This window comes from Acanthisitta chloris, unplaced genomic scaffold (assembly GCF_000695815.1).
Source record: "Acanthisitta chloris isolate BGI_N310 unplaced genomic scaffold, ASM69581v1 scaffold40260, whole genome shotgun sequence".
Lineage (NCBI taxonomy): Eukaryota > Metazoa > Chordata > Aves > Passeriformes > Acanthisittidae > Acanthisitta > Acanthisitta chloris.
Window position 1 is genome coordinate 32,623 of NW_008651834.1, and position 13,071 is coordinate 45,693.

At 39.7% G+C, this 13,071-nt stretch overlaps 1 protein-coding gene across 1 annotated transcript in view; it reads left to right on the top strand.

The window, feature by feature from the left end:
• Positions 1-5,029, top strand: part of LOC103802270 (kalirin-like) — a gene marked incomplete at its 3' end in the record, with an annotated part of 32,386 nt that extends 27,357 nt beyond the window's left edge. The window contains 2 exon segments of the mRNA XM_009074730.1: positions 1-63; positions 4,517-5,029. The exon segment at positions 1-63 is cut by the window's left edge and continues 14 nt beyond it. Of these exon segments, the coding sequence (XP_009072978.1) occupies positions 1-63; positions 4,517-5,029 (576 nt within the window).
• Positions 5,030-13,071: the final 8,042 nt, after the last annotated feature.

Below are 13,071 nucleotides of genomic sequence, written 5' to 3' on the forward strand. Positions count from 1 at the left end.
AAACCTGATAATTTCTGGCAGAAGCAGAAAACGAACTTCGGCAGTTCCAAGTTCATCTTTGAGGTAAGAGCCACATAGAAATGTATGGTAAAGCATTATCTCTGATAAGAACTATTCTTCAGGTAAAAAAATAATTCCTAAGCCCTGTGATTAAAAGCAAAAAATACATCTGATGACTGTGGGCAGGAGTGGGCTGATACCCCAGCATTGGGTTGTCTTCTGAGCACACTGGTGCAGTGAGTGTGAACTCAGAGGTTCATTTTGCTGAGGATTTTTTTTTTTTGGTATTTATTTTTGCTGGTGTTGCATTAAGACTTTCCTTTGTTTCTTACAGGAAAAAAACCCAGCACCAAACCAGTCAAAATACTAAAGGCAAAGTACTCTAGATGTTAATGCATGGGTTTGTTAGTTGACCTCTGCTCAACTTCATATAGTGGCTTTTTATAAATAAAAGACCTTTACTAAATTGTCACCTCTATATATTGTCACTTTTTTCATTTAATTGAGATTTACTATTCAGGGGTAGCATTAACAACTCATGTGAATGCTAAGATGCCTTAGGCAGGTCCTTTGAGAAGTAACCAGTGTACAACAACTGCACAATTAAAGGGAATTTTACTAAATTTGTTGTTGATGAAGACAAACCAGCTGTGTTCATTATACATGTGCACTTTAATTTTCTATTAATTTCAGCTTCTTACTCAAAGAGAAACAAAGCTCAGGTGCATAAAGTGTTCATACATCAATAATGCCCAGCCATGACTTAGTCATGTGTTGGTTTTTTTCTGATTTACTGAGAGACAATTATATTGTTGGCTGTGGTACTAATCCCATTAATTTGATAAAGACACTCAGATTTTGCTTTTCTGGAACTGTGAAGAGAATTTGGCTATAGCTCTGAATGTTTACTTCAATGAAAGACTGTTTTTAAGTATATATTTAAGATTTGTTGAAGTCTGTGTGATAGAAATATGTCCTGGTTTTCAACCTGTTCTTAAAACCACTCTTGAATTGCTGTGGGGAATCAGACTGGTGTTATGCATTAACACAATTTTGCCTTATTATCACAATTTAAGTACTTGAACATTTTTTCCCCCCTGGTCTCACAAAAACCAGACAACTCATAAATTTTGCTCTGATTAAATAAGCCTTTGCATTCCTTGGCTACTTTTGAGGACTTAACCATCAAAATAACTTGCACTGGCTATCCCATATGTGCCTTTGATAGCAAGACTGCCTCCAGTGTGGGTTTATGTTAGCTCCAGAGATCACTCATACTTACTGAAATCACTCCTGGCAGAGGCAGCTGCCATCACAGTGCAATGAGATTGGCAATGCTGCCAGTGGGGAATGAGAGAAATCAGGGCAGTAGGAAGGAGAAGGGAGATGCATGGGTACAAAACAATGTGGAGCAGGAGGGAGCCTGTGCAGAGACTAGTGATCCAATAGTTTTTTGGGATGGAGAGCTTCTGTTTAAAATATATATGAGCATTGAGGGGCAGTCCCATAGTAGCCCAAGAAAACATGGGATATGCATGTGTATCCAACACTGAATTTCAATCCTCCAGTGCTTTAGTAAACAAAACCAATGTCTTCCTAAAGCTTTAAAGCCTGCAAGTACAGTGACAGTGTTCAAATATGTGTTTTTACAACATTTGTTTGGTGTCAAAGTGAATTAATACTTTCTGGAGGCTTGACATATATTTTTATTGTGTGGAGTTGGTGTGATGATAGTAAAGAGTAAACTGTGATCAAGCTATTTTTCATAGTTACAGCTCTGAGTCTGTATTGTGTTAAAAGCTCTGGACTCGTTTGCTGTACATGCTGGCACACATTAAGGGTATTTTCATTTCTTGTGTGTTGTGTGTGCATTTGAGCCTTTGTCTGCGTGCCACTGTTCACATGGGTGTCTGTAATGGTTCACGAAATTTTGGACTGGAGGAGGAGAGTCAGTGCTTTCACTGTCTATTGGACCACCTTCAGACACTCAGAATCATGGAGTGGTTTGAGTCCTTCAGTTCCATGATTCAAACAAGGATTTCCTAAGCTGTGGCCCACCTGGCTATATATACACCACAATCCACGACCATCTCTTTTAAAGGGTTCTTGGGGATGGTGCTGCTCATTAGTAAGCTCAGGCTCTTGGGCAGCTCATGCTTTCTCATAAGAACTGTGAATATCAAACAAGCATCACAGGTCAATATGACCCACATTTGTTTGATTTATGTGGGGCAGCTCACAGGTACCCTCTCTGCACTGAACTGTCATAATGATTTCCCACAGCTGAGATCAAACATGAGGGCCTTGGCAGGAACACACTGCAGTGGAAAGCAATGGAAATCTCCATTGAATCACCTCATCCACAAACTCGGCAGTAATCAGTGTCAGTTTTAGGTCCAGATTTTGCTTTTGAGCTTAATGGAAGCATTATACATGTGCCAGGGCACTGTAGGACCCTTAGTGGAGGCTAATAATCTGAATTTTGTGTGGTGAGACTCTGGCAGAGTGTTTCTGTCTCACAGTCCACAGTGAAGCATGCTCACAGATCTACAGACAAAGCAAAAAGAAAGAAAAGGGTTTGGTTGATGTATGTGGATTCCAAAGCTTCCTGTCACTTTGAGGAATGGGCCAGGCAGCTTGGTTAGCATTAATTCAGAGATACCTTCAAGATTATTTTCTTTCTCCTGCTAGGTTTAGATTCAGCACTTTTTAAAGTAATTTCTAAAAGAAGGATGGATGAAGCTGGGGAGACAGTTACCACCTACCAGCCTAAGATTGTTTTCATTAGAGTTTCAAGAACTCCTTAAAACCCCAAACTGAATAAAGGAAATTTCTGCAGAATTTGTGAAATGAAAAGCCTTTCTGCTAGCTCATCATGTAAAATTCTGTCCATGATTAGAGCAGACTTTTTAAAGTAATTTCTAAAAGAAGGATGGATGAAGCTGGGGAGACAGTTACCACCTACCAGCCTAAGATTGTTTTCATTAGAGTTTCAAGAACTCCTTAAAACCCCAAACTGAATAAAGGAAATTTCTGCAGAATTTGTGAAATGAAAAGCCTTTCTGCTAGCTCATCATGTAAAATTCTGTCCATGATTAGAGCAGTGCTTCTTTTAGCTTGATGCACTGCTGGGGGATGCCTAAGTGTTAGCCATGAAGAGAATGATTTTCCTGACAAGCAGGTAGACTCTAAACTGAATGATCTTCAAGGCGTCAGTGTCCAGGTCAAGAGGTTTAAAAATCTGAAAACCCTCTGAAGCTACATACTTACCTTCCCAGTGTTTGTTGGCTCTTCCCATTCTCCTCTTCTTTCTCCAAAGCAAGGAATATTGCAAGAAAGTTTTAAAGTAATCTTTCTCCTGAGCATATGTTCCCAATTTTAATACATTGCAGAATGCCTGGCATTTTTAAAGGGTTACAAATTGGAAGAAAAGCCTATTATTAACTTTCAACCAGTGGTCAGCCTGGTATTTTGTACATAATTCTGGATAACGGGCAGGACTTTGGGTACTTTTCTTTGTAGATGGCTTTTACAAGATTACTGTGATTATTGGGTGCCTTCACTTCTGGAGAGAACAAACTCTGACATTCCTTAGAGGCCTGGTCCTTAGGGGATTGATGTGCACTCACTGGTGAACATCACAAGCCTTTAAGGGCTGCCAACTTGGGTGTTAACATGACAGCACTGAGAATCTGGACATATGAAACACTGTGTTCATGTTTCAGAAAAAATAATTTGTCTAAACCAAATGGGAACAGCTATCAGTTGTTGTGTCCTTAAACTATAATCTGCTTTCCAGGTACCCAATGCTTTTCTCTATCACCAGTTACTGAATCGGAATGAATTAAACCCATCTTTCATTGATTGTGTATGGTTTGTGAGCTGTACTTTCTATTGGCAATAAATTCTAGTTGTTAATACTCCAATGACAATTCACTTTTATATTGATTTTGGCTTAATTACATTAGGAATTGCTAATATGAAATAGATCTGCCTGTTGCAAAAGCCAACTGTAATAATCTGGAAGAAAATCCCCAGCATATGCTATGTTTTAGCAGGTTGCAATACCTGCTTCAATTCATATGCCTAAAACTTTTGTTTCTGTATAGCCACTGTATACACATCAGGGATGTAACACAAGTAGCAGAACCCTGGAATAGCATATACCTATTTAGTGAACAACCATGTCCAGATATACAGCAGCTGCAGTAAGAAGTCTTCAGTGTCCAACTGTGTGGAAGTAATCTGTGGCAGAAGCATTCTCAAACCAGCAGAAAAAGACAGATGTTATTCCAGTAAATATCATGCCTTTTAATAAATAAATCAATCCATGCTGTTAACAGCAAAGCTTTCTATTCCATTAATTCATCAAAACTAAACATAGTCCTCAACAGCTTTTACAATGTTCCTTCAATTACGTATTGATGAGGAAATCACTTCATGTTATTTATGGATTGCACTGTTATTTCTGATTAGATGGTCACTGATTCAGATGCTGTCCTTTTCCCTTCCTTAGACAAGCATGGTGTCTGTTGAAGGCCTGGCAAAACTTGTAGATCCTTCTCAACTGACGGATGAGTTTGAAGGGTCCTTGGATTACAACCACGATGAATGGATAGAGTTGCGTGTCTCCTTGGAAGAGTTTTTCAACAGTGCCATTCATTTATTATCAAGGCTGGAGGATCTCCAGGAAATGTTGGCTAGGAAGGAGTTTCCAGTCGATGTTGAGGGCTCAAGAAGGCTGATTGATGAGCACACACAGCTTAAGAAAAAAGTGATTAAAGCTCCTGTTGAAGAACTGGATCGTGAGGGTCAGAGGTTATTACAATGCATAAGATCCAGTGATGGTTTTTCTGGTAGGAACTGCATTCCTGGAAGTGCAGATTTTCAAAGTCTTGTGCCAAAGATTACCAGCCTTTTAGACAAGCTGCATTCTACCCGGCAACACTTGCATCAGATGTGGCATGTTCGCAAGTTGAAACTGGACCAGTGCTTTCAACTCCGGCTTTTTGAGCAAGACGCTGAGAAGGTAAGGAGCAACCTGTTCCTTTCATACTTTAGCCAGGACTGTATTGCAAGGACACTATGACCATTTTTTCTATAAGTGGCAACACGGAGTGTTCATCTCATGTTACCAGCAGATGTACTTCACGTGACTCATAAACCAAACCCACTGAACTAATTGTTGGATGTAGCAGGTATAATGATATCCAAGAATAACTTGTCTGTGTCACTTTTGATGAAAGTTAATCTGCTTTATTGTGTCACAATGAGTATATTTGGTAGATATTAGCACTAGAATCAGGCTTTTTTTTTTAACTAAGCTTATGAATATATTTATCTACTTACCACAGCACCTAAAGAAGAATGATTTTAGGGTTTGATTCCCTATGATTATTGTTTGCACTTCTTGGAGTCTATGGAAAATTTGTAGTTTAAATCCTCCTAATTGTTATCTGAAAGAAGATTTTCAGTTTTCCATTCCTAGGAAATCACAACAGGATTTGCAATGAGTAAGATATTTAGTAATGGCTTTGTACAAAGGACATGGCCACTCAGTTTCCACAGCATGACATCTGAGACTCTGTTTAGGTTAAACATATGAACAGACTAAGAGAAGGTATTCTGCAGTGACAGCAGCTTGCAAAGCCCAGTGTGGCTGTTTTGCTTTTTAAAACACACAAGGATGGCATTTGAATTCATACCTGACACCGAGTCAGGCCAAGATTCCTGTTCACCTGCACAAGACCTTATTGGGGAAATACTTAACATTAAAGTATTCCACTGATTCCAAACATCCAGAGACATTGGATTGCAACTTCATCTTTCTTAGCTGTTTGTAATGTAGCATATCAACCTGAAAAGCTCATAGTGTGTCTTTAACTGCAATACAATGTACAGAAGTATTTTGAGTAGCAGAAGCACAGGTAAGCAACATGGATTTATGAAGCTGCAGTTTCACAGGTGTGCAGTACCACTGCTGAGTTACATCCTCATTCCCTGCCAAGAACCTAATTCAGGAACCTGTAGTAGATAGCCAAGTCCCCTGCAAGCAGAGCACAGCAGCTTGTCATGTGTATTGAAAAGACTGGCTGAAAACCAGCTAGAGTTCCCAAACCAAGTCTCGTAAACAACACCACATACAAATTTCAGTAATACACAGTGCAGTGTGCTCCTTACTACATGTAGTATATGTTTGCTGTTTGGCTCTGGAAGCGTATGCAAGTACAGGTCTTGAGGAATTTACTTTAGAAAATTGTGTTGTGCTAGTGTCTTGGCTTTCTTAACACAGAAGTGCTTGACATCTTGTTAGGTGATTTCGTGATAAGTCTTTGCTGCACATTTAAAATTCTAGACCTCAGAGATAGGATATTCTCAGTGGAAGGTACTGAGTTCTCAGGCTTGTGTTTGTCTAGTCTGTATATCCATCAAAAGCACCAATCTGTGAATCTTCTCTACTTAATATATGATCCAGTTGTTTCACTATTTTGTCTGCCTGGATGGACTCAGGAGGAATTGCAAAAGAAAAGCAGACCTCATCTGCAGGGGGATTTCACTGAAGATGTTTTTTTTTTAATCAGCTGCAAGTTAGTATTATTGTTAAAACATCAGGGAGAAGCACATTGCTGAAACAAACATATCTTCAGTAATGCAGAGCAGGACACATGGCATTGGTTTTCAGTGCGTGTACTAAATACCTCTAAGACATGCTAGAACCAAAAAGGCTTCATCATTGCATAATCAATCCTCCTGGATTCAAACCTTGAATTCAAATGAGTGGGAAATACTTCAGTTTGGATTTTCAGTTTCTTTGGGATTATTCAGATGAGCACTGCTTACTAACATATGGGGGTTTTAATTTATGATTAATAATCACTAATATTATGAGTAAAATAGTAATATTTAGGAAGTTATTTTTACTAATAATGATATAAGCTGAAAGGTTCTCAGATCAAATCAGTGTTTGAGAAGTTGTTGTTGCCAAGCACAGTTCTGTAGTGTTGAAGGAAGTCTCCAGTATGCTCTTTTCTGCCTCCTGAACATGCATAAAAGGATGGTGTGATGTAAGTCCAGGCAATGTGACAGCTAGGCTCTTTGCATGTGTTATTCTGAGGTTGTGAAGTGTAAGGTTTAGTCAAGTCAACAAATAAATGAAACTTTTGAGGTGAAGGAAGAGCAGTGAGAATGTGTTTCCTGCCTTTGTAACACTGGCCACCTTGAGCAATTCCTGTTTGACAAAAGCAGCATTCTGGTCTTCTTGCCATCTCTTGTTCATCTGCCTCACATTAACTAAACACACAGTCTTGCTGTGGCTTCTCTCTTCTTTGGCTCTGTTTGCCTTTCCTCGATTTCTATGTTTTCCCAAAGAATTGAAAATATTTTGTTGTTTTATACTCTTAAATCAGTGTTTTTAATCCTTCTCAGTTTGTGAGTCCTTAAAATTCTTCCAGGAAGGGTTGCAGACCCTTTAACTTCACATTTCACACATGTAGACTGATGTAAAATATTGATGTGCTTATTCTTCATATCTGCCTTTTGCAGGTCTCTTTGAAGTAGTCTGACCGTCTCAGACTGGAAAATACTTGTTTCATAAAATGTTCAGAGCTAAACCCAGTCTGAGAGCTGTCTCCACTGTATAAATAGCCACCAGTGTGTCTGTGTATTGAATCTTAAAGTTCCCTGGTACCTCCATTAGCTGAGTTGCACTCTACCCTCTACAACTAGGTATGGTAGCAGAGCCTGGATAGTCTTCATCTCCTGAGGAGAGGTACAACTTTTTCCATATAACCTGGATATGTCATTTAGTGCTAATCAAATGACAGCAATAATACCCTGTGAAAGCTTAAACTCCAACATAAAATTCTGAATATAAATAAAGTTTTAGGATCTATGTATACTCATCAGATGATATTTTTAGGAAGCCTATTCTAGTAAGGAGAAAATGGACAAGGACTTTCCATTTTATGGACATCTCTGATTTATAAAATTTCAGGTGTCCTCATAGCCTGAAAAGTTCTTAAAACTGGGATAGGAAAAAAAAGGTACACAAGAACTAAAAACGCACAGTATTTTAAGCTAGGTTAGATTTTTGAACCCCTTGGTATTAAAATATCCCAGATGTTCAAAGCAAATCAATTCAGTTTTTTTCCTTCCTATAGATTCCCTCTGTTGGAACATTTAGAAATGGCAGACACTGCCTGGACACACAAATTATTCAAATTGCAGATATTACCACTTACAGAAGTCTGTATAGTTGTGTGCTGAACAACTGATATTATTGGCAAAATAAATGGTCGGGGTGGCAGTCACAGCCTGGGCTTCTCCCACTCAAATCAGTGGGATAGAGCAGAGCTGTCTGTGGAGAAGTACTGTCTCCAAGTCAGGCCTTTAGGGTTTAATTTTCCTGTACTGAGGCCAAGAGAAAGGAAAAGTGGGGCTATCACACAGGCTCAAGCAGTGCAGTGAGATTGAATCCCCAGATGGAGACTGGAAGCTCCTTGAAGCTCAAGTCAGCAGGCAGGTCAGCCTTGTGGGGAGCTTTGGCAGAGGGGTGTGAGGAAGTTCACATGCTGTGCAGTGCTGACTCTAATGATCTGCTGATAAATAACACATTTCAGCCGCTGGCGTAGCCCTGACCCTCACTGTTCAACAAATTTATTCCTCACCAACTAATATGGAAATACGTATGCATGTGTATATATATAATTTTGAAACTAGAACTGAGGCTTCACTGTGCTTTTACTGGGGAACAGGAAAAATAGTTTTAATCACCAGCAGCATTAAAAAAATGTAACCCAGTCTATATTGAATCTTGCGTGAAACAAAAAGTCCACAATCAGCATAGATCCAACTATTAGAACTATCTGAGAAATGATAATTGGTTGGTTGAAATCTGGACAGGGAGAAGAATTCAGGCAAGAGTCCACATGTTTTGCACTTGAATCAATACCAAAAAAAGACAAAAAATTATCCTTACACTCTGTACTTTCCAGCTTTTCTGGAAATCATTTGTAACTGGCACCCAATTTGACTTTTGTAGGAATTTCCACATCATTCTGGGTTGGTTCCATATCAATTTTACTACCCCGGCATGTATGTGAATGAAAACCAGCTATAGTGATGTAATCAGTGTTGTCCACATCAAGTATAAACATTATAGTCACCAGCTGGACTGAACCAAGAGTCTCCACTGTAAACTTGTCAGAGCAGAGCAAAGAGCAGGCTGCTCTAATATCAGTGGGGTCAGCCGCAATAGGAGGCAGAGGAGGCTTTGCATATTCTCTCTGTCCTCACCTCCCCTTTGACTCCTACAGAGTCCACTACCCAAAGGCAAACTCAAAAAGATGGCAGTGGTAGTCAGAAAATGCCACGAGTGAATTTCACTGGAAATTTGTGGTAGGAGAAACATTTTATTTGGATCAGGCCAGCTTTGTAGAAAGTCTAGTGGCAAACCACAGGCCACATCTACTCTTCAAGGAGTAGTGAAGTAGCAGGCTTGCAGTCAAAACCATCTACCTCACGTATACCAAAGCTTCCCCTGGAAAAACACAGCTTTGCCAGTAATTTTCCCTGTGGAGCAGGCTATGGGAAGCTGTGCTGGCTGCTGGGGGCTCCCCTTGCACTGCTGCTTTGCAGGTGGCTGCAGTGAGAGGGAGCAGAGAGCAGCTCCTACCCCACAGCAGCTATTGCTCCCTTTTCCCAACTGATGTGATCTGCCTGGAGTGACAGAAAGATCTCGGTGAGTGCAAGAGTGATTGGAATGTGATTAGCAATGCCAAGTCCATAGATAGAGGACAAGTTTGAAGGGGGAGTATAAGCAAAATTGTTGATGGGGAATAGATTGCAGCAATTCTCCTGTGCAAGTGTGGGCAGTGAGACTGTGGCACCAGGGAACACACACTGCATCCCTCTCTTCTCATACCTGCCTCAGGACTTCCTTGGTCAGGTCCCCTTTAAAAAAGCAACTGATGTGTTAGTCTGTGGATGGGTGCTGTTAAACCAGGTCCCCATTTAGTGAAATAAATGATGTGGCATTTGGTTTCTCAAGGAGGAAAAGCACAGATGTGTCAGCTGTACTAGACTCCTGTCCAGTGTCCAATTCCTAATGAAAGTATTGAGAATACTCCTATTGATTTTGATCAGAAGCTCAATATACCCATTTACACATTTTACCTATTCTGAAGTGCCAGAGGAAATTTAGGACGGTTTAGAATGTAACTTAACACCAGAGTTAGTATAGGAAAATACAGAGAAGCTCTAGCTTCACAGCAAAGTCAAAGGTGGGGAGAAGAGTATCCAAGGGGTATATAATCTGAATATTTAAACTATGCTCACATTGTTAGTGGAGTATTATACCTCCCAAAGATTCATGTTCCTCAGAAGGAAGGAATGCTCTGCAAGCTACTCTTTGTCTAAAAAGATGCAAGATGACTTTGATGGATAATAGACTGCAAAGTGTGGAAATTTATGCTGCAGTTTAGGTAGGAAAAGAGGGCTTTAAAAAAGAAACATTGCCGTCTTGATGTTTGAGAGAAGGGAAACTATCAGTACATTTGTGATTCTATGATACCCACTTTAACTGTTTCATACATTACTTCCCCTCACACTGCAATTAAAAATTCTGATGCTGTATGTTCTGTAATAAAATGCATTACAAAACTGATGATATGATCCTTCTCGCTAATAGGAGGTAGTTTATTTTATTACAGTCCATTAAGTAGGGCAATTCTAGCTGCTCCTTTAGTCAAGTGATGCTGTGTGGGGAAGCATTTCCTAGAAATGGGTCTTAGCTGACTTTCTGGAAAAACAGCACAAGAAAGATTAAAAAGATCAGCAACATCTCCACTTTCTGTTACATTACCCACCATCTCTAAGTTTTCTTTTAGGAGTGTCAAAAGACCCTGGAAGTGAAACAAATAACAGAGTTTTCCTGTTTGAAACGTGTCATATTAACCCTTAAGAATTTGCATAGTGCCAAAAGGCACAGCACCTGGATAGACTCCTCTGAGTGAGATAAAATCCACTTAGTGAAGGACCATTTCCCTGCTCTTATTTCACTGCTGGAAGCACTCGGTTTCTTTGATCTGTTCTATGTGCCATAGATACAATTGCCTGCAAGATTTCATGTGAATTACTGGCTTAGAAGGTACTGGAAGAGGGATGTGTCCCAGGCAATGAGCATGGGAAGCCAATGAGGAGAGTACTGAGAGGCTGACAGAGGGAGCTGTCATATGTGAAATGAATACAAAATGAATGAGTTCTGGGGAGGTGGTTAATTAGGACTGGGGAGAACGCAGGAGGCATATTAAGAGGGGGCAGAACCAAAATCAAGATTAATAATGAGAGCACATCCTTAGTGCCTTGTGTCAAGGAGAAGTATATATGCCCCATGTGCTGTTCCACTGTGAAAGGATTTGTTACTGAATGAATAGTATTTAACAGTTAACAGTAATAATCATACAGGCATAATAATCGTGGATTAGACATGGATTTTTGTATAGGATTTAGATTTCATTTAAGTTATGTGAACACTGCATTGGTGTGCAGAACTCAGCATGCCCTGGATTTTCCATTTAAGTGCTCACACCATGGATATCGCAACAGCACAGTAAGTGAGCATCACAGTAAGGAGCTTTCCTGGAGATTTTGAACACGGGAGGCGTTGTTAGACCTGGGGTAAGCTCCATAAGACTTCTGCAATAAAAGGAGTCAATAAAGCTTAGCGTCTTCTGCTGAGGGTCTATGTGAGGCTCATTTAAACATGTTTCTCTTGTCCTTAGCCCATTCCAAATGTCTGAGCAGAGAAAGAATAGGGCCTTGTGGTACTAACTGGGAGAGGCACTGAACTGGTGGTCTGTGTTTGTGAACATGCATATGTTTGCAAAGATCTTTATAAGAAGAGTGACCAAGAATTTATGGCTGAGCATAAGTGAAATCTCTTACCCATAGTCCCGAAAAAGAGTTCTCAGAGGATCAATTTGTACCTACTCCTCTCAGCCCAAAGCAACTGCTTCTCTCTTCATCAGGTGAAACAAGTTATTTTCAGGCTAGTTTTAGCTGTATCCCTGACCTGATTGCATTTTGGTGCTCAAGGTTTCCCCGATTTGTCTGCTAAAAAGACAGATACCTGGTCCTGTAAAGCAGAGAGAGTCTCAGCTTCTTTTGAAATCAGTGGAGGACTCATGGTCTCTGTAAGAGCTCCCACTGACAGCCTGATTTGTTAGGGCTTGCAATAGGCCTAATACAAAGACAACAAGCTTTGAAAGTGTTGCTGACACAATTGATTCTTATTTTTATCATATAGAAGAAATATACAGATCTTTTAATTTTTATGGATCTGGAATATACATTGCTCAAGAGCAGCATTTAGATGCAGTATTTCAAGTTGCTTTAGCATCTTTGTCTTTTCTCATGTGATGGACTCTTGAACAGAGCACGTAGTGTCTGTTCTCTCTTGAAGCCTTGTTTCCAAATTTGGCATCTACTCTCTCATACTGCCGGTGAAAAAATGCTTTCTTTTATAATCTGAAGTTTCCCTTAGCATATGGTGCCTTTTTTTGCTATAGAGATTCTCACAAGACAACTGTTCATAAAATCAGACTTGTGATGCCAATGTTGGGAAGGAAAGTTGACTATCAGCCTAAATAACCTGCCATGTGAATAAAAGTTTAGCATCTCATGCCATCCTTTTTACTTAAGCCCACTCTGAGTCTAAAAGAGCAGAGAGGACAGGCCTCATGTTCAACATAAAGTATTTGCTCTGGCACAAAATTTCTAATGCCAGGCAGAATGCAGCATATAGGTCCAGATAGGTCCCTAAATTGTTGAATTGGCAGATACCATCTTACAATATCAGATCTGAAATGTTGGAAATATGCTTATATAAATGATATGCAAAGGAGGCTTAAATTGAGACTGAGCTGGGTGCATGAACAATAGTTAAGTGCATGTTTGTATGGCTCCTATCTCAGTAAGGTCCTAGCTGGTTGTCTCCAGTAAAGAAATTAAGATTTTTAGTTGAAAAAAGCCCTTGGAGATGGAAAAATTCCTACTGAATACAGATGTATATAT